Below are 18297 nucleotides of genomic sequence, written 5' to 3'. Positions count from 1 at the left end.
ATGGCGAGCCGGAACGGGGCGCGTGGCGCGCTGCTGTCGCTGCTGTTGCTGCTGCTGCTGCTCGCCGGGCCGGGGGCGCGGGGGGCGCGGGGGTCCCGGGGCGCCGACAAGCAGAACAGCCTCCGGCGGGCGGCCAGCGGCGTCTACCAGGGCGCCAGCGGCCTCCTGGGCGAGGAGAACGTGCGCGCCCTGCAGAAGGTGAGCGGCGCCCGGAGGGTCCCGGCAAACAGGGGAGGGGAAGGGAGCGGGGAAGAGGAGGGTCTGGGGGCTTTGGCCCCGGCGGGGTGTGTGTGTGCAGAAGGGGGTCCCCGACTTCGGCGTGGGCGCCCAGGAGGGCGATTGGAGCGGTCCTGGCTGGCCCAATTGGGTGCCCGCGCGCGGTAAAGGTGATCTGGTAGGGAGGGTGAAGATGAGCAAAGAGGTTGGGGGTTCCTGGTTGACCTGATGGCGGTGGAGGGTGTGATGCCGGGGGATGATGATCAATCAATGGGAACAGAGCTGGAAGGGACCTCGGAGGTCTTCTAGTCCAGCCCCCTGCTCAAGCAGGAGACCCTAGCCTGCCCTAGACCATTTCAGATAGGTGGTTGTCCAGTCGATAAGATAAGATAGTGATGGAGCACCTACAACTTCTGGTGGCAGGCTGTTCCACTGGTTAATTGTCTTCACTGTCATGAAGTTTCTCCTTAATTCCAGGTTGCTTCTCTCCTTGATTAGTTTCCATCCATTGCTTCTTGTCCTGCCTTCAGGTCCTTTGGAGAATTGACCCCCCTCTTCTTTGTGGCAGCCCCTCAAATACTGGAATGCTGCTATCATGTCTCCCCTGTTTCTTCTTTTCTTTAGACTAGCCAGACCCAAGTCCCGCAGCCGTGCTTTGTATGTTTTAGTCTCCAGGCCTTGGATCATCTTAGTTGCTCTTTTCAGAATTTTTTCCAAACTGTCAACAATTTTTTTTGTAATGTGGTGACCAAAACTGGATGCAGGATTCCAGGTGTGCCTTACTAAGATTTTATAAAGCGGTACTAATACGATGATGATGGGGGCCTCTGATGAGTGAACATGGTCATGGTGGTGATGGTGATGAGGGTGATCAGAGAGGTTGGAGGTCCTGGTTGACCCGATTGGGGACCCACAAGGTGACCTGATGGTCTTGGTGGTGATGGTGATGGTGATGATGGTGGTGGTGATGGTTATGGTGGTGGTGGTGATGATGGTTGTGGTGGTGGTGGTGATGATGGTTATAATGGTGGTGATGATGGTTATAATGGTGATGATGGTTATGGTGGTAATGATGATAGTTATGGTGGTGGGGGTGATGGTTATAATGGTGGTGATGATGGTGATGGTGGTGGTGGTGATGCTAATCGAATATGTTCAGTATCCAGATTGGCCCAGTTTTGACGCCCAATGGAAAGTTAAGCTGATGATGGTGGGGATGGTCATGAAAGTGAACGTGGCCATGGGGGTGACAACCGGAGATATTTGGTGCCGTGGTTGGCCCAGTTGAGGCGCCTACTGGAAACTGACCTGATGGTGATGATGGGGAAGGTTTAGGAGAAACGGGAGATGTTCATCCAGGAGAAGATAGATCTCAAGGGTTTCCACCTCAGCACCAACTTGATGCCACATAATGAGTCGCTCAAGGCTGCGAAAAACAAGGAGGACTCGTTAGGAGGGGAGATTAATTGATAATATTACACAGTAATTGTAATGAGGAGATGCTTGGACAAAATTCTGGCGGGAGGAACTTTGTCAGGGTGGAGAAGGCGGTGGTTATGATTGTAGCAAGGAATGCCCGGTTGTCTTCTCCTGGATGTCCTTCTGGGCCCGTCCATGTTCTCTCTTTCACCCGAGACTTTCCATGAGTGGACTCCTTCTTTTGGAAAGAGAAGACCATCCAAAACCAAAGGAAGACCAAAGAATGCAAGGAATCTCTTTCAGCTTAACCTTCATTGACAAAAATTCTTTCCCAAATATATATATATTTGCTTCCTGGAAGTTGGTTCATTGCTGCTTTTTCCCCGTCACAGCTCCTCAGCCGTTTGGGAGCACATGACAGGAACGCCACCCTGTGCAGATACGGGGTTCAAAATCCAGGATAATGATTCATAAATACCTTCCTGCTGTGTCTTTTTGTCGCTTTCTCTTTCAAGTGTGGGTGAGGCAAGTATTGGTAGATCCTTGGCTGGCTGAGGAATTCTGGGAATTGAAGTTCACAAGGCTTAAAGTTGCCGAGTCAGGAAACCCTGACTTAGAAGACATAGAGGCAGTTGTGAATGCTCCAAAACTGGAAGTTTTTAAGAAGAGATTGGACAACCATTTGTCTGAAATGGTACTATGGGGTTTCCTGCCTGAGTAGGGGGTTGGACTAGAAGACCTCCAAGGTCCCTTCCAACTCTGTTATTCTGTTCTATTCTATTCCATTCCATTCCATTCTATTCTTTCATTGTTCTATTCTATTCTATTCTATTCTATTCTATTCTATTCTATTCCATTCCATTCCATTCCATTCCATTCTATTCTTTATTCTATACTTTATTCTATTCTATTCCATTCCATTCCATTCTTTATTCTATTCTATTCTTTATTCTATTCTATTCTATTCTTCTCTATTCCCATTCTCTATTCTATTATTTATTCTATTCGATTCTCCTATTCTATTCTCTGTTCTACTCTACTCTACTCTACTCTACTCTACTCTGTTCTATTCTATTCTATTCTAAAAACTGGATTTCTTTCCTAAGAAACACTTAAAATTGTAGAGGATGAACAGAGTCTTTATATTTTGCCTTTCCAGTTTTTCTCCAGACTGACAGAGCGATTCGTGTACGGAGTGGACGTTCTTGTAGATACATTCTGGAGAATATGGACAGATCTTCTAGATGTCCTTGGAATTGATGGTAGGTGGGCAGAACATTAGCTGGGGTGGTCCTCTTGTTCCCCAAGCTTATTTTGATTTTATTTATTTTTATTGGATTATTACATTTATGTGCCAGCCACCCCACTGTCGAGCAACTCCCATTTCACCTCGATCAAGTAAGGAGAATAATAATTTGTGAAGAGTCCCTTGCTATAAAGGAAGGTTATTTAACATGGATATTTTACAGTTAATTGAGTGGGTTTGAGGAATTCTGGGAGTTGAAGTCCACAAGTCATAAAAGGGCCAAGTTTGAAGACATCCGATGAATGTTTTTTTTCAATTGACGATGCTTGTTTTCCTACCTCGGCGGAGCGAGCGTTGACGGTTTCTGCTTTGATTTTTTCCCAGGATCCAACTTGACCCATTATTTCAGCCACACCGCCCTAGCCAACAATCCCGCTCGGGCCCTTCTTCTGATCGGGGCCATCTTGTTGGCTTATTGGTTCGTGTCTCTGCTCTTGGGATTCTTCTTCTATCTCCTGCACGTCCTGTGCGGCCGTTTCTTCTGGATCATCCGGATCGTCCTCTTCGCTCTTTCCTGCGTCTACATCCTTCAGAAATACGAGAGCGAGCCCGAACACGCCGTCCTCCCCCTCTGCTTCGTGGTCGCCGTCTACTTCATGACTGGTCCCGTGAGCTTCTACTGGCGGAGGAACAGCCACAGCACCCTGGAGGAGAAGATTGATCACCTTGACAGCCAGATCAGGCTTCTGAACATCCGTCTGTCTCGCGTGATCGAGAACCTGGACCGAGGAGGCGACTAACGGGAAAGTCACGCTTCGCGCGGGAACACAACACAGGCGATCCGGGAAATCACCACGTCTCGTCCACAACGAGGCGGACTTTGGGGTAAAAGCAGGGTGCGCCATCCGGCCGTTAAGTCTTCGTGCGTAGCTTACCTGTCTACACCCTGAACAAAACATTAATTAACTTGTAAGATAGATTAGCTGTACATTCAGAGATGTTCTCCCATAAGTAGGGTTTTATCTGCTGTTTTCCAACATCTTTTGTAAAAAAAAAAAAAAAGAAAAGAAAAGAAAAGAAAATAAGAGGGAGGGAGATTTGATGAAGGCCCGTGAAGTTGTTCGTTTCAAGCGACAAAATTCTCTATACACTGGACACCAACTTCACCTTCAGAAAGAAGTAAGGAAGCACGAAGAATTCGACCAGCGTTTATGAGGATCCGTTTTTCTTTCCTTCTTTTTCTCATCCTGCCTTCAGTCATAATTTCATGTTGTGCCTCGTTTCATCTTTTTCATATAATTGCAGAGGAAAAATAACACGTTTGAGGTCAGATCCATATATCGTTCACCCTGAATTTTGAAAGCAAGATACGTTGCGTCCTTCGGATGTCAGCCACGAGCGTCAAAAGTGCTTCTGTGTTGTTGTTGTTTTTCCTCCTGTCCGTTTCATTAGAAATTTGGCCCTTTCTTTTGCCTACACACAAACACACACGCGCGCACAAAACAAAAACAGTTCACCTTCCTACAAATGGTTCAGCCCCTTCTGCAAAATCTCTCCAGTTAAAATCTTCTGGCTTTCTTGTTCGTCTTCCTTGGCACAACTTAAGCAAAAGACCTTGAGGAAGAAAACTTTGAGTGTCGGCCAGATAAAATTAGCAACGGAGGACCGTCCTGGGTGCATAACAGCAGAAGAGAAGTTGGTCTTTCAGAGTGGAAGTTACATTTCTATCGAAATTACGCATTGCTTGAAAAGAGAGAAAGGCAGAAATAAGCCCAGCAACTTCAGATTGACTCAACCACGATCGGCGACAGATTAAAAAAGGATTTACAAAAAAAAAAAAAAAAGTGGGATACAGGAATCTTTCTCAGGATTAATGTGGCAATAAATCCCATAAAATCCTCAACTTTAGAAGGGTCTGTGCTTCGCTCATCTATCCCAAATCTTTTTTTCCCCACAATAGATGCTACGGAGGACCCAATTGTGTTCGGTCCTTTAACAAAGTGTAGTGGCTAATTTGGTTTTGGCCACGAAAAAAATTGCCCAAGTGACCCGTTTGGTGTAAAATGGTGCCCGTAAAATATTAAACCATCGGCCAATTTCAAACAATTAACTTTTTCCCCCACACGTGTTTCTAACCTCAACAACCACTTAACTCTTTTTGGTTACGTTGCTCCACAGCCTGTCATTTCCTGGGAAAACTGGAAGCTGCTGGAATACTTAGCATCCCCTATCCTTGTATTTCCCCCCTTTTTTTGTGCTTGTGGAAGTGGGCAATTAATTTGCCTGGATGAGACTCAATGGTATATATATAGATCTGTTCTGATCAAAATGACTTATTTTCAAAGCTGGTAAGTTGGCAAGTGTCTCCTTCCTTCCAGAAAAAAAATCCTTTGTTTTTTCCCCAGCATTTTTCGAAGATTCCCAATCGTTCCAAAATGAAGATCCTCCAGAAAGGAAAAAAAACCACCTCTTTTCTTCCATGATCAAACGTCTACAAATAAAGAAAAGGCAGCTTGGAATTGAGAGAACATTAAAATAAACTCCGTCCTTTAAATCAGCTTCCCATAGGGGTGATGCGGGAACTAGTAAATATATATATGTATATGTATAAATAGATTTGATATACACAGCGTTTTGTTTTGTATAAGGCTGTAGTTGAAAAAAAAGAATATAGAGGTATATATTGCCCCTGCTGCCTTGGTGCAGATTTGACTAAATAAAATTCTCCTTTATTTAAATGAAACAGGAGCACAAACTACCGTACTTGAAATAGACCGTTCTCGCCATTTCCTTGTAGAGTTTTGAAGGTGAAGGTGACCTTGAGGCATTTCCCCCCCCTTATTCTATAAAAATGTGGATGGATTTTCTCTGCTTTATTTTTCTTTTTGTTACTGTTCACTTCTCTTGTAGATAGTACCATAGTGGTGGGGTTTTTTTCCCCACCTTTGTTCATCTAGAGACCTAGAAAACAACCCGCTTTGCAGAAAACGGGCATTTGTGTTTTATTTATTCAACATATAGGTCGAGGAAGCAATATTGCAGTTAATTATTGATGACTTGGTTGGCCACGGGCAATAGTAAAGTTTTTAATTTGATTTGTCATTCAGGGAAGCAGAGGTGAAATGTTCAAACTATCCAACTGTGATTCTTTTCTTACAAACCTTACATCCATTTTCGAATTGGTTCCAATTTTTTTTTCCAGGCTGAATTAAGGTTGGATTTTGCACTGTTGTTAATTCCTCACCATTTGGAAAAAACAGTTTTGCATTGCAGGCCAGCTTACTGTTACAAACTCTGCAAATAATTTTCCCCTCATTGCAATGTCAGCTGATCTTGGTTAATTCTGCCTTGGATTGCCCTTCAGATTTTATGTGTAATTGGGGTTAGAACTAACCACGATGATATAAGTGGAAGCAAAATACTAGATGCTGGAGCAGACCAGAGAAAAGGAGTGGGACTTGCATTCCTTAAATAAGGCAAGAATATACAAAGCTAATCCTCTTTTATGTAGTTAAGAGGTATTAGACGAGCTAAAATTCCACTTTGCCAAGATTTGTACATTCCTAGGATGGTTTTTGTTCAATAAATGGACCAACTTTAATTTCTTAATCATTCAAAACCACTTAGCAAACCCCAATCTGGCTGGAATATTACAGCTCAAGGGATTTTTTTCCCTATCCGAGAATTCCAGTCTTGTGTTAAAATCAGAGTGTCGTGCAGCTGTTTGTTGTAAACCATCCGTGTAATTATCATGGTTGACTGAGGCATATCAGCCTGGCCAAGAAATAGAGCAGAACTACTGAATTTAATGAGTTTTTTTTTTTTAAGTTGTGTTAGGTTTTGGAATATTGTGTGCAAACGTGTGCTAAAACAATGTGATACTTTTGCCTTTTGGGATATTAGGGTGTGTTTTTTTTTCCCCAAAGCTGCTTTACAGAATTGTGGACCGTTTTTATGTTTCTGCTGTAGGTTATAATTTTTTGTTGTTGATGATGAAGGTGGTGTGTTTTTTTGCTGGTTAATTTGTATTTTGCAGCTAAAATTCTATCTGAACCCGCTTCTCTTATCTTCTCCTTCTTTTAATGATCTTTAATCTTTCTTACATTTTGCATGCAACTTAAAACTGCTTCGTTGATTCCCTGGATCCTTGTTGCCAAGTGCCATGTTTAAAAATGACTCTTTTTTCCCCCCCGTTGTAAAAGCAGAAATATATATATATATATACTTGGATCATAACTGTTTATCTGCACTGAGTATAGTGATTGATTATCCTATCTGGACATCTGATCTCCTAAGTATTAGGTTGTTTTTTAAAAGTCTGTATGACAAAATTATGTGTTTTGTTTAAGAAAAAAAAGATGATTTTGGTGAGAAGGAAGTGTCGTAGGCCTCCTTTTAATCGATGATCTTAATAAAACCTTAGTTCTATGAATGATGCTGTTGAATAACTGTGAAGATTTGGGAAAAAAAATTGTCCATGCCTTTATTTATTATCTGATCACCAGACCTATGTACTTCTACATAGTGAATTGTTTGTAGACTGATGTCACAATTGAATTATGGCGTGGTGACCAAATAAACCTTAAATGTTTACTGTAATTTTTGCAATGGTATCTTTATTGCATCTGTCTGTCTGTCTGTCTGTCTGTCTGTCTATCTATCTATCTATCTATCTATCTATCTATCTATCTATCTATCTATCTATCTATCTATCTATCATCTATCTATCTATATCTATCTATCTACCTATCTATCTACCTATCATCTATCTATCTACCAATTATCTATCTATCTATCTATCTATCTATCTATCTATCTATCTATCTATCTATCTATCTATATCTACCTACCTACCTACCTACCTACCTACCTATCATCTCTCTCTCTCTATCTATCTATCATCTCTCTCTCTCTCTCTCTCTCTCTCTCTCTCTCTCTCCCTATCTATCTATCTGTCTGTCTGTCTGTCTGTCTGTCTATCTATCTCTATATCCAGTGCTTTTTTTGTAAGAAAAAAAAAGTGCTGGAATTCAGATCTTGTTAATCTTTTATTTAAAAAATTATATATTCAGTTCTTAACATAAAAAAAACCTCTGTTGAAATAGAAACATGGCAAGTTCTGGAATCTGTCTGGAATGGTTATATAGGGTCTCCTGCTTGAGCAGGGGGTTGGACTAGAAGACCTCCAAGGTCCCTTCCAGATTCTATTCTATTCTATTCCATTCTCTATTCCATTCCATTCCATAACACTCAGGGTTATCAGCGTCACCTCCAGGTCTGGATTTCCCGCCGCGTTTTGCCTCCCACCCGCTCTCCTCCTTCGAACGGGCTTCTTGGTACCATAGAGTCGGAGCCCGGGGCGGGGCGGGGCTGGGCGAGTTCTCGCGAGACGGGGCGCGAAGAGACGGCAGAAGGCGGAAGTGTTTGCTCCTGGGGAATCCACGTGGGAGGTTCTGTTGATGCGCGCCTCGATGGGGAAGGCGCAAAAGAGGCGCAATTGGCGGGCGCGGCTGCCAGGATCGCCCAGGAAGGGGGGTCCCGCTCCCCAGGAGCCTGTGCAGCTGGAATTGGGAGGTGAAGATTATTAGTATTGTTATTGTTGTTGCTACTGCTACTGCTACTATCACTATTATATTTTAAACCGCCTTTTTGATACTTCTTATAACAACAACCTTGCAAGGTGGGGTAGCCTGGGAGAGGGAGGGAGGGGCAGGCCCAAAAGATCCAGATAAAGTCTGTCCCAGGGCTTGCTGTTTTCCCGTCCTAAATACTGTTTTATTTATTTAACTTTTTTTGTATCCCGCCTTGAATTATTGTTCTAAATACCCCAAGGTGGGGAACATACATAATACTCCTTCCTCTTCTTCCCCCACAACAACCCTGTGAGGTAGGTTGGGCTAGGAAAGAGGGACTGGCTCAAAGCTCACCTAACCCAGCTGGTTTTCAGGCTAGGGCAGGACTTGAACTCAGGATCTCGCCCACTTTCTAGCCTGGCTTGCCTGAGCCATTAGATTAGACCAAACTGACTCTGGTTTATATTCCATGGCCATCTCAAAAGCAAATTAGCATTACCTCTTAAGTTGGCTTTTTTTTTTTTAAATGTGTGTGTGTATGTGTGTGTCTTAAGTGTTTTTTATGGTGCACCCGGTCAGCCCAAATATGGGAAGAAGAAATCCAAATTTAACACACACACACACATTTTATTTATTTTTTATTTATTTGTTTGAATTTTTATCCCGCCCTTCTCCTTACGGACTCAGGGCGGCTGACAGCCTGATAAAACAGATACAGAGATAAAAATACCCGCTTTAAAACCTAATTAAAATGAGATACACACATCCTGCCTCGTTACTTTATAAATAATGCAAGGCAGTGAACATAAACTCTTTCCACCTCCTCTTTTTCCCCCCACAACAACAACCTTGTGAGGTTGACGTTTGCACAGTCAGCCGGATGTTTAGAACGGATTTGACATTTTTGTCCACCTATCAAGTCCTTGCCGAGGAGCTACAATAGGCCAGTTTGGCAGTATTAAAAGTATCATTGTCACAGGATGTCAGCTGTTCCAAGTCAAGCTGCCTTTTGCAATTGACTGATGGGGATTGTTGTCAATGCCGATGATGCTCGAGTGATGCTCCCAGCTATTTTGGGATTGCACCCAAGGCACCTGTGACTATTGGCACCATCTTTGGTTTTGAGTTCAGGGGACTTATTTCCGGAGTGAACACGCATGGAGGTGGACTAGCAAAGTAGGGTTGCAATCTGATCTGGTGAGGTCCTCTTTCTCTTCCCCCCCCCAAAAAAAACCCTTCTAGATGAAACCATCCTGAAAGGAGTGGATGAGAGCAACGCCCTTGTCCTTCCGTCCCGGAAAACCCAGGAGAAACCGACAACCTGCCTTAAAAGTCCCGGAAAGAAACCCCTGACAAAGAAGCAGAAGAAGAATTTGCAGAAGGTTTTGGAACAAAAAGCCAAGAAAGAAAAGGTGGGGTGATTGATTGATTGATTGATTGATTGATTGATTGATTCCAGGAAACCCATGCTTGAATATTGTGATGTGGGGAGGCAGGAGACCTCACCCCCCCATCCTCGGCTCATGTCCTTTGTTCTGTTTGGTGGGGTTTGAAATTCTAGCGAGTGGAATTGCTGAAAAAGCTGAGTGAAGTCCAGGTGTCCGAGGCCGAAATGAAGCTCCTCTATACCACCTCCAAGCTGGGAACAGGAAAACGGATGTTCCAGGCGAAAAGGTAAGGTAAAGAAGTGGGAGGAATGAGGAAATAAGGGGCTCCCTTATTCCAGATAAAGATCCTGAGAAGGATCCGAATGAATTTGTAGAAACACCCCCTTGAAAGCCCAACACAGTAGGCTATAAAATGTATTAGCAGGCCCAGCCTCCGCCGGAGTGAAGGCCTCAGCAAAATGGCGGCCACACCCAGCCCGAAGACAAAATGGCGGACGCAGGCCTCGTGGCCGCCTCAATGGCGACCTGAAAGGAATGGGAGGTGGACAAGGGCACCTACGGGTCTCTGCCACCCAGTCTTCACCCCCTTCCAGAACAAGCCAACAACTTGCGTTTCGTCGAACGGCAGGGCCCTGCTCTTTTCTGGAGCCTCGTGGCCGCGAGAAGGAGAGATTCCGTTCGCCGGCCTTCTCGATGAGCGGCGCGTTCCTGGCACCTTGGTGGTTTTCGTGCAGACGTTTCACGACCCAGTGCTAGAAGGAAGTGGGGTTTGCAGAATGGAGAAGGAGAAGGGAGGAAGAGGAGGGGGAGAAGGAGGAGGAGGAAAAGGAGCAGGAGGACTGTGGGAACGTTGGTGCTCTCTTAGCTTGGTGGTTTTCTTGCAGATTTTTCATGACCCAACTAGGTCAGGGCTTTTCAACCTTTTCACCCATCGTACCGCTTTTAGGATACGGCAATATCCGAGTACCACCAGTCGCCTAGCAAGGTGTCAAAAACTTGATGACCAAAAAAAAGGAAAAAAGTGATGAAGTACAGGTAGTCCTCAATTTACAACAGTTCGCTTAGTGACTGTTTGAAGTTACAATGGCACTGAAAAAAGTGCCCCCCAAGCCACAGCCGAGCAAGACACCTGCCTGCCTGCCCGCCCGGTGGCACTCTTCCTCCTGTCCAAGGTTTTCATTATTGTGAGCATTTCTGTTGAGGATTGGCAGCGGGGGTGGGGTGGGGGGTGTTTGGTTTTTATTTCCCCCATCTGCTGGGTGGTTGCAGCAGGTTTTGGTCACTTCACATGACCCTGGGACACTGTGACCGTCATAAATATGAATCAGTGGCCAAGCATCTGAATGTAAATCACAAGACCCTGGAGATAAGGCAACATTCCAGCTGATCGGCGCTTCTTCTGGCCTCAGCAGAAGCACCAGGATCAGCGCCGAGCTGCAGCTGGATCCTGGCGCTGATCCTGGCGCTTCCGCTGAGCCCTGACAGCCCTGCAGCTCCAGCCGTCTCTTGCTCAGGCTTGTGCGGTGCTGCCACCGGTTCAGCTCATTCCCCTCCCCCGCTACTTTTCTAGGATGGTCACATACCACCTGCCAGGTGCCAATGTACCACAGGTGGTAGCCGTACCACTGGTTGAAAAGCCCTGAACTAGGTAACATCATGAGTGCTAGAAGGGGATGAGGTTTGTGGAGAGGAGGAGGAGGAGGAGGAGGAGGAAGAGGACTGTGGGGTCCTTGGTGCTCTCTGAGCTTGGTGGTTTTATTGCAGACGTTTCTTGACCCAGCTGGGTAACATCTTCAGTGCTAGAAGGGAATGGGTTTGCAGAGGAGGAGGAGGAGGAGCGGGATGATGATGACTGTGAGATCTTTGATGCTCTCAGAGCTTGGCTGTTTTCTTGTAGACGTTTCATTACCCAACTAGGTAACATAATCAGTGCTAATACAGTAGGATGCAGGATTGGCTTTAAGGAAGGGTTCAAGTTCATCGGCTCATTTTATTTATGCAACACGGGCATATGTTTCGTTGGATGGCGCCTTTCTGCACCCATTTGAGCGTTTAGCTTATATACCCTTTGGGAGAGGCAGATGATGTTCAGAGACGGCAGCCAATCTTTCTGGGCACCTCCAGATATGGGAGCCCCCAGAATTGTTAGAAAAAAATATTTATCTGATTGGGGGATTCCGAGACCGGATATCCACTCATCTCCAAGCTGGCATCAGTCATCTTCCCTGGTGTCTCATCAATGCTTGTGGGATAATGTGGAAGTCTTGGTGTTCCAGGTCAGTCCAAGAAGCGAATGCCGGCTGGTCGAAGAAAATCAAAAGCATTGGGGGCACCCGAAGGAAAAGAGGCAGACTTGAATTGGAGGAGGAAGAGGTAGAAGAAGAGGAAGAGGAGGAGAAGGAAGTTGAGGATTCTGAAGAGGAAGAACCATTTGACCAGGCACTCCCAGAAGCCTCCACCACCACCGAGACAGCATCCAGAAAGGTCTCCAAATCTCCGCTCTCTTTGCCCAAAGAATTTGATGAACTTTCCGGGCAAAGAGACGCAACCTCTAAGCCTCTGTCTGAACCTGCAGTGTTTGTTCCAGTGGATCGATCCCCCGATATTCAGGTCAGTTTTGAATCCAATCCCTGGAGAATGTTCTCATGCCTCATTCAGGTTTGCTAACGAAGCAAACTTGAATTGGACACACATATCACATACATCAGAGCTCGGGGGCTACGTAAATCAAGTGCAATTAAACCATTTGGTCTGGGAAATGTGAAGCAACCTGCAGCTTGCATCGGAAGAGGTTCTTAGGGTGGGAATATTAACCACAAGCTGGCTTTAAAACTCCAAAATGATGTGTGCTGAAATTAAATGTACAGTTTGGGCTACCGTAGTGTTTGTTCTTTGTAAATATTCTTTGTTTGAGGGGTCCTTGGTGCTCTCTGAACTTGCTTGTTTTCTTGCAGACGTTTCATTACCCAGCCAGGTAACATCATCAGTGCTAGAAGGGAGTGGAATTTAGGGAGGGAGGGAGGGAGGGAAGGAAGGAAGGAAGGAAAGGAAGGAAGGAAGGAAGGAAAGAAGGAAGGAAGGAAGGAAGGAAGGAAGGAAAGGAAGGAAGGAAGGAAGGAAAGAAGGAAGGAAGGAAGGAAGGAAGGAAGGAAGGAAGGAAGGAAGGACTGTGGGGTCCTGGGTGCTCTCTGAGCTTGCTTGTTTTCTTGCAGACATTTCATTCCGAAACTAGGTAACATCATCAGTACTAGAAGGGATTGAATTTAGGGAGGGAGGGAGGAAGGAAGGACTGTGGGGTCCTTGGTGCTCTCTGAGCTTGGGGTTTTCTTCCAGATGTTTCATGACCCAACTAGGTAACCTCATCAGTACTAGAAGGGAGTGGAATTTAGGGAGGGAGAGAGGGAGGGAGGGAGGGAGGGAGGGAGGAAGGAAGGAAGGGAGGGAGGGAGGGAGGAAGGAAGGAAGGAAGGAAGGAAGGAAGGAAGGAAGGAAGGAAGGAAGGAAGGAAGGAAGGAAGGAAGGACTGACTATGGGGTCCTTGGTGCTCTCTGAGCTTGCTGGTTTTCTTGCAGACGTTTCATTACCCAGCTAGGTAACATCATCAGTGCCAGTAAGTGCTGTTTGCTGTCGGTTTGTATTCTGGTGTTTTGCCTGTCTGGATGGGTGGGGACGGTCTTAGAGATTCTTTGGTTGGGCTGTTTAGTAATGGCTCTTTGGTTTCTTGATTGGGATATAATTGCTTACTTGATTGTTGGTCTGAAGGTGACCTTGGAGTTAATCTATGCTGATCTGAGTGCTAATTACTGGTGGAGAGATGCTTGGGTTTTTTTGTTCTTTTGGGGGCTGGTTGATTGTCTCTTTTGCACATACAGATGTAGTTAATGTCCATGTGTCTATTGGTGGCTGATTTATCCAAGGGCCAGGCTTCTGAAAATTCCCTGGCATTTTGGAATTTGGCCTGGTCTAGGACGGTCACATTTTCCCAATTGAAACTGTGATTAAATCTGTCTACATGTTGTGTGAAATTAAAGCATTTTCGTCATGCCTTTTGACTGCCAGTTGGTGTTCATGGATTTTCTCTTGTGTGTCCAAGGAAGCCAGGTTGAAACTCCCCATCCTTGGAGAAGAACAAGTTGTGATGGAAGCCGTGCGGGAGAATCCGATCGTCATCATATGCGGGGAAACAGGTTGTGGGAAAACCACACAAGTGCCTCAGTTCCTCTATGAAGCAGGCTATGCGAGGTATAAATTTGGGGGGCTTCAAACGTAGCCACTTGTACAGATAGTCCTTGACTTACAACACTTCATTTAGTGACAGTTCGAAGTTACAACTGCCCTTGGATCGATTTTCACACTTATGATCCTGTGGTCATGGGATCAAAATTTGGATGCTTGGCAACCGGCTCGTGTTTATGACCGTATCCTGGGACCGTGTGATCCCTTTTTACGACCACCTGACCAGCAAAGCCAATGGGGGAAGCCAGATTCACTTCACAACTGTGTTACTAACTTAAGAGCTGCAGTGATTTACTTAACAACCGGGGCAAGTAAAGTCGTAAAATGGGGCAAAACTCACTTAACAAATGTCTCGCTTAGCAATCAAAATTTTTGATAATTTCAGTTATGGTCATAAGCCGAAGGATTAATTGTATTGGCTTTTAATTCTTTGGTCGGTTGCATCTCCCTGTGCTTGCTAGAAGAAAATTAAATCCATTAATAGTAGCCTGCACACACACACTAGCCTCAAGCCTTCATTTCCACAAAGCTCTGGTACAAATAATTTAAACCAGCGTTTTTTTTCAAGCTTAGTTAACTTTAAAACTTCAACACAGACTTCAACTCCCAGAATTCCTCCGCCAGAATCTTGGGAGTTGAAGTCCATCCATGCTGTCTGTGGAATCCCGCGAATTGAAGTCCACTCGTGCGGCTAGGGAATTCTGGGAGTTGAAGTCCACACATCTCAAAAGTTGCCACGGTTGGGAAACTGCTCTTAACTAGTCTACTACTACTAAAACCTCATCTCAATTCTGTTTTGTAGCACCGGCGGCATCGGGGTTACCGAACCGAGGCGTGTAGCAGCGATGTCTATGTCTCAGCGCGTCGCAGCAGAAATGAATTTATCCCAACAGTAAGGATGGCTCTTTCCAAAATTGGTTTCAGATATAATTGGGGTGTGTGGAAAAAAAACACCTCTGTTGAAATAGAAACATGGCAAGTTCTGGCATCTGTCTTAAGTTCGAGAAACCATTTGAGGACTCAGCTATGCACGTGAGATAGATTTTTCAGGGAATGTAAGTAGCTGGACAGTGACGTGATGATTTGGGGCTTTGCATGATTATGACTCTGAATGTTTTTTTTGAGAACAATTTCTATAAAGTTACAAGCCACTGTTTCAGCTTGTTCTCTAGTTTGGTTCCTTAGTATTATTTTAACTAACTCGATCCAACCAAACACGTTCTTTGGGTTTTTGAAATGACTGCTAGCAGAATCGGTTGCTGGAATTGGGTATGTCTAGTCTGATGAAGGGAAGGACGAGGGGTCACATGATAGCCGTGTTCCAATATCTCAGGAGCTGCCCCAAAGAAGAGGGAATCAAGCTTTTCTCCAAAGCCCCAGAAGGCAGGACAAGAAGCAATGGATAGAAACTAATCAAGGAGAGAAGCAACCTGGAACTAAGGAGGGAGGGAGGGAGGGAGGGAGGGAGGGAGGAAGAAAGAAAGGAAGGAAGGAAGGAAGGAAGGAAGGAAGGAAGGAAGGAACGACAATGGATGGAAACTCATCAAGGAGAGAAGCAACCTAGAACTAAGGAGAAACTTCCTGATAATTAGAACAATTAACCAGTGGAACAACCTGCCTCCAGAAGTTGTGAATGTTCCAACACAGGAAGTTTTAAAGAAGAGACTGCACAACCATTTGTCTGAAATGGTATAGGGTTTCCTGCCTGAGCAGGGGGTTGGACTAGATGACTTCCAAGGTCCCTTCCAACTCTATAACATTAATGAGGAGGAGGAGGAGAAGGAGAAGGAGAAGGAGAAGGAGAAGAAGAAGAAGAAGAAGAAGAAGAAGAAGAAGAAGAAGAAGAAGAAGAAGAAGAAGAAGAAGAAGAAGAAGAAGAAGAAGAAGAAATAAAATAAAATAAAATAAAATAAAATCAAAAACTGGACGATGTGTGGAGATCAGGAGCCTAACATTATTTAAGCATTGCTGTTTACGTTTGCCCTACATACATCCAGCAGGATGGGTGTCCTGACTGGATGGGTTTAACGGTCTCATCTCAGTTTTGTGTGTTGTGAGGGAAATCTTGACAACCTCAACATGCTTTCCACATTCTCTGTACCAGTGTGATTTCCTACCAAATCCGTTACGAGGGGAACGTGACGAAGGACACGAAAATCAAGTTCATGACGGACGGTGTGCTGCTGAAAGAAATCCAGAAGGTGAGTACTTTATATTTCCCTCCTTTGAAAAATGAGGTGGAAATTGATTTTAGGAGAACGCACAGATAGGCTGAACATTTTCTAGCTTTAGCAGGCCAAGAAAAAATTTGGGGAGTCCGTAATCTCTTCTTCCTGTTTCCTCCCCAGTAATGAAATAAAAGAGGCAGGGAAGAAACTTTTTTTTTTCACTCCTCCTTAAAAGGTCTTGAAATTACGACCACAATTGGGATCAGAATCTCTATTGTTAAGCCAGGGGGTTGTTAAATGAGTCATGGCCAATTTTGCACCCTTTTTTTGGGGGGGGGTATGTTGTTAAACCGATGGCTGCAGTTGTTAAGTGAATCACACGGTCATTAAGCAAATCCAGCTTTGTCCATTGACTTTGCTTGATGTCTTTGGAGGTTTATCGCTTCTGAATCTCAGTTCACGAGCCTGGCAAACCGGACGGAAATTCTTCCACGTCTTAATTTTTTTGTTTTGTTTGTTTGTTTCAGGATTTTTTGCTGTCCAAGTATCACGTCGTCATTCTGGACGAAGCCCACGAGAGGAGTGTGTACACCGACATCTTAATTGGCCTTCTATCGCGCATCATCCCTCTCCGGGCTAAGGTAAAGAAGAAAGAAGGATTAATTAATCAAATGCACGCCGTGTTTCCACGTTGAGCTCTGTTTAATCGAAAGGTGTCTTACTTCTAAATAACTCCGGCCTTCCAGCAAGCTAAAAGCCAGATAAAACAATGGCTAGATTCAAAGGAAAGCCTCTTCTACACACACATGCACCCCACGTTCCTCCTCTCGTTCCCCCCCCCAAAAAATCTTTCTCATCTTTAATTCTGCCCAAACTTTGAGAGAGTTTATTGTTTTTCCTTTGAAGGCGTTTCGATTCTCATCCCAGAAGCTTCTTCGGCTCTGACTGGATGGTGGGGGGAATGGAAGGATTGATATTCCTTGCAGACATCTGGTCATTGGCATCCTTTTAGAGCAGCGGGTCTTCAAACGTGGCCCTTTTATGACTTGTGGACTTCAACTCCCAGAATTCCTCAGCCAGCGTGCCTGGCTGAGGAATTCTGGGAGTCAAAGGCCACAAGTCATAAAAGGGCCACATTTGAAGACCTCTGTTTTAGAGGGTCATTGAGGCCACTTGGAGGCTTACCTGTGTCCTCGGGGTCACCTGAGCAGTGCAAATGGCTGAGGAATTCTGGGAGTCGAAGTCCACAAATCATAAAAGGGCCACGTTCGAAGGCCTCTGTTTTAGAGGGTTGTTGAGGCCACTTGGAGGCTTACCTGTGTCCTCGGGGTCACCTGAGCAGTGCAAATGGCTGAGGAATTCTGGGAGTTGAAGTCCACAAATCATAAACCTGGCCTTTTTATGACTTGTGGACTTCGACTCCCAGAATTCCTCAGCCAGCGTGCCTGGCTGAGGAATTCTGGGAGTCGAAGTCCACAAGTCATAAAAGGGCCACGTTTGAAGGCCCCTGTTTTAGAGGGTCGTTGAGGCCACTTGGAGGCTTACCTGTGTCCTCAGGGTCACCTGAGCGGTGCAAATGGTTGTGAAGCCTTCTTGGCTGCAGGATGTTTTCTGCCATGGGTCCCTTCCCTGTTGAAGACGGGCGCAGGCCGTTGGGGATGAGTCTCTGTCTTCCAGCGTTTCGTTTCTCCGTTCTCAGAAAGGGCAGCCGCTGAAACTGATCATCATGTCTGCGACGCTGCGCGTGGAGGATTTCACCGCTAACCAGAAACTCTTTCGTGTTCCTCCTCCGGTTATCCAGGTGAAAAGGGAGTGGGATGTGTGTGTGTGTGTGTGGATGGGTAGGAACAATAAATGAGGTTTTTGAACATTTTGCCCAGGCTTCCTTCATATCTCTGCTTCATCGCAACCCCTATTTTGGTCAGTTTCGCCCCAAGGCCTTCCCGCTTCTTCTTCTTTTTTTTAATAACAATTTTTTATTAGTTTTCCAGTTTTACAATTAAGTATTTGGAAAGCAACGTGGTGATTGGGTTAGTCAATAGTTCAATAAC

The 18297-nt window shown here is 45.0% G+C and overlaps 2 protein-coding genes across 2 annotated transcripts in view; both read left to right on the top strand.

Moving 5' to 3' along the window:
• BRI3BP (BRI3 binding protein) lies at positions 1-3927 on the top strand. Its single transcript, XM_015810626.1, has 3 exons — positions 1-198; positions 2795-2897; positions 3266-3927. Exons 1-3 carry the CDS (start codon positions 1-3, stop codon positions 3679-3681), a joined length of 717 nt encoding a protein of 238 aa, XP_015666112.1. The 3' UTR covers positions 3682-3927.
• Positions 3928-8311: 4384 nt separating this feature from the next.
• The window catches only part of DHX37 (DEAH-box helicase 37), a 33385-nt gene continuing 23399 nt past the window's right edge, over positions 8312-18297 (top strand). Inside the window, exons 1-9 of the mRNA XM_029283091.1 lie at positions 8312-8455; positions 9697-9866; positions 10016-10128; positions 12119-12452; positions 13936-14084; positions 14881-14970; positions 16183-16279; positions 16774-16887; positions 17946-18047. Of these exons, the coding sequence (XP_029138924.1) occupies positions 8341-8455; positions 9697-9866; positions 10016-10128; positions 12119-12452; positions 13936-14084; positions 14881-14970; positions 16183-16279; positions 16774-16887; positions 17946-18047 (1284 nt within the window). The 5' untranslated portion in view covers positions 8312-8340. The remainder of the gene's footprint in view (positions 8456-9696; positions 9867-10015; positions 10129-12118; positions 12453-13935; positions 14085-14880; positions 14971-16182; positions 16280-16773; positions 16888-17945; positions 18048-18297) is intronic.

This window comes from Protobothrops mucrosquamatus, unplaced genomic scaffold (genome assembly GCF_001527695.2).
Source record: "Protobothrops mucrosquamatus isolate PMUCROS unplaced genomic scaffold, P.Mucros_1.0 scaffold_39, whole genome shotgun sequence".
Taxonomy (NCBI): Eukaryota; Metazoa; Chordata; class Lepidosauria; order Squamata; family Viperidae; genus Protobothrops; species Protobothrops mucrosquamatus.
This window is presented reverse-complemented; position numbering and strand designations above follow the sequence as displayed.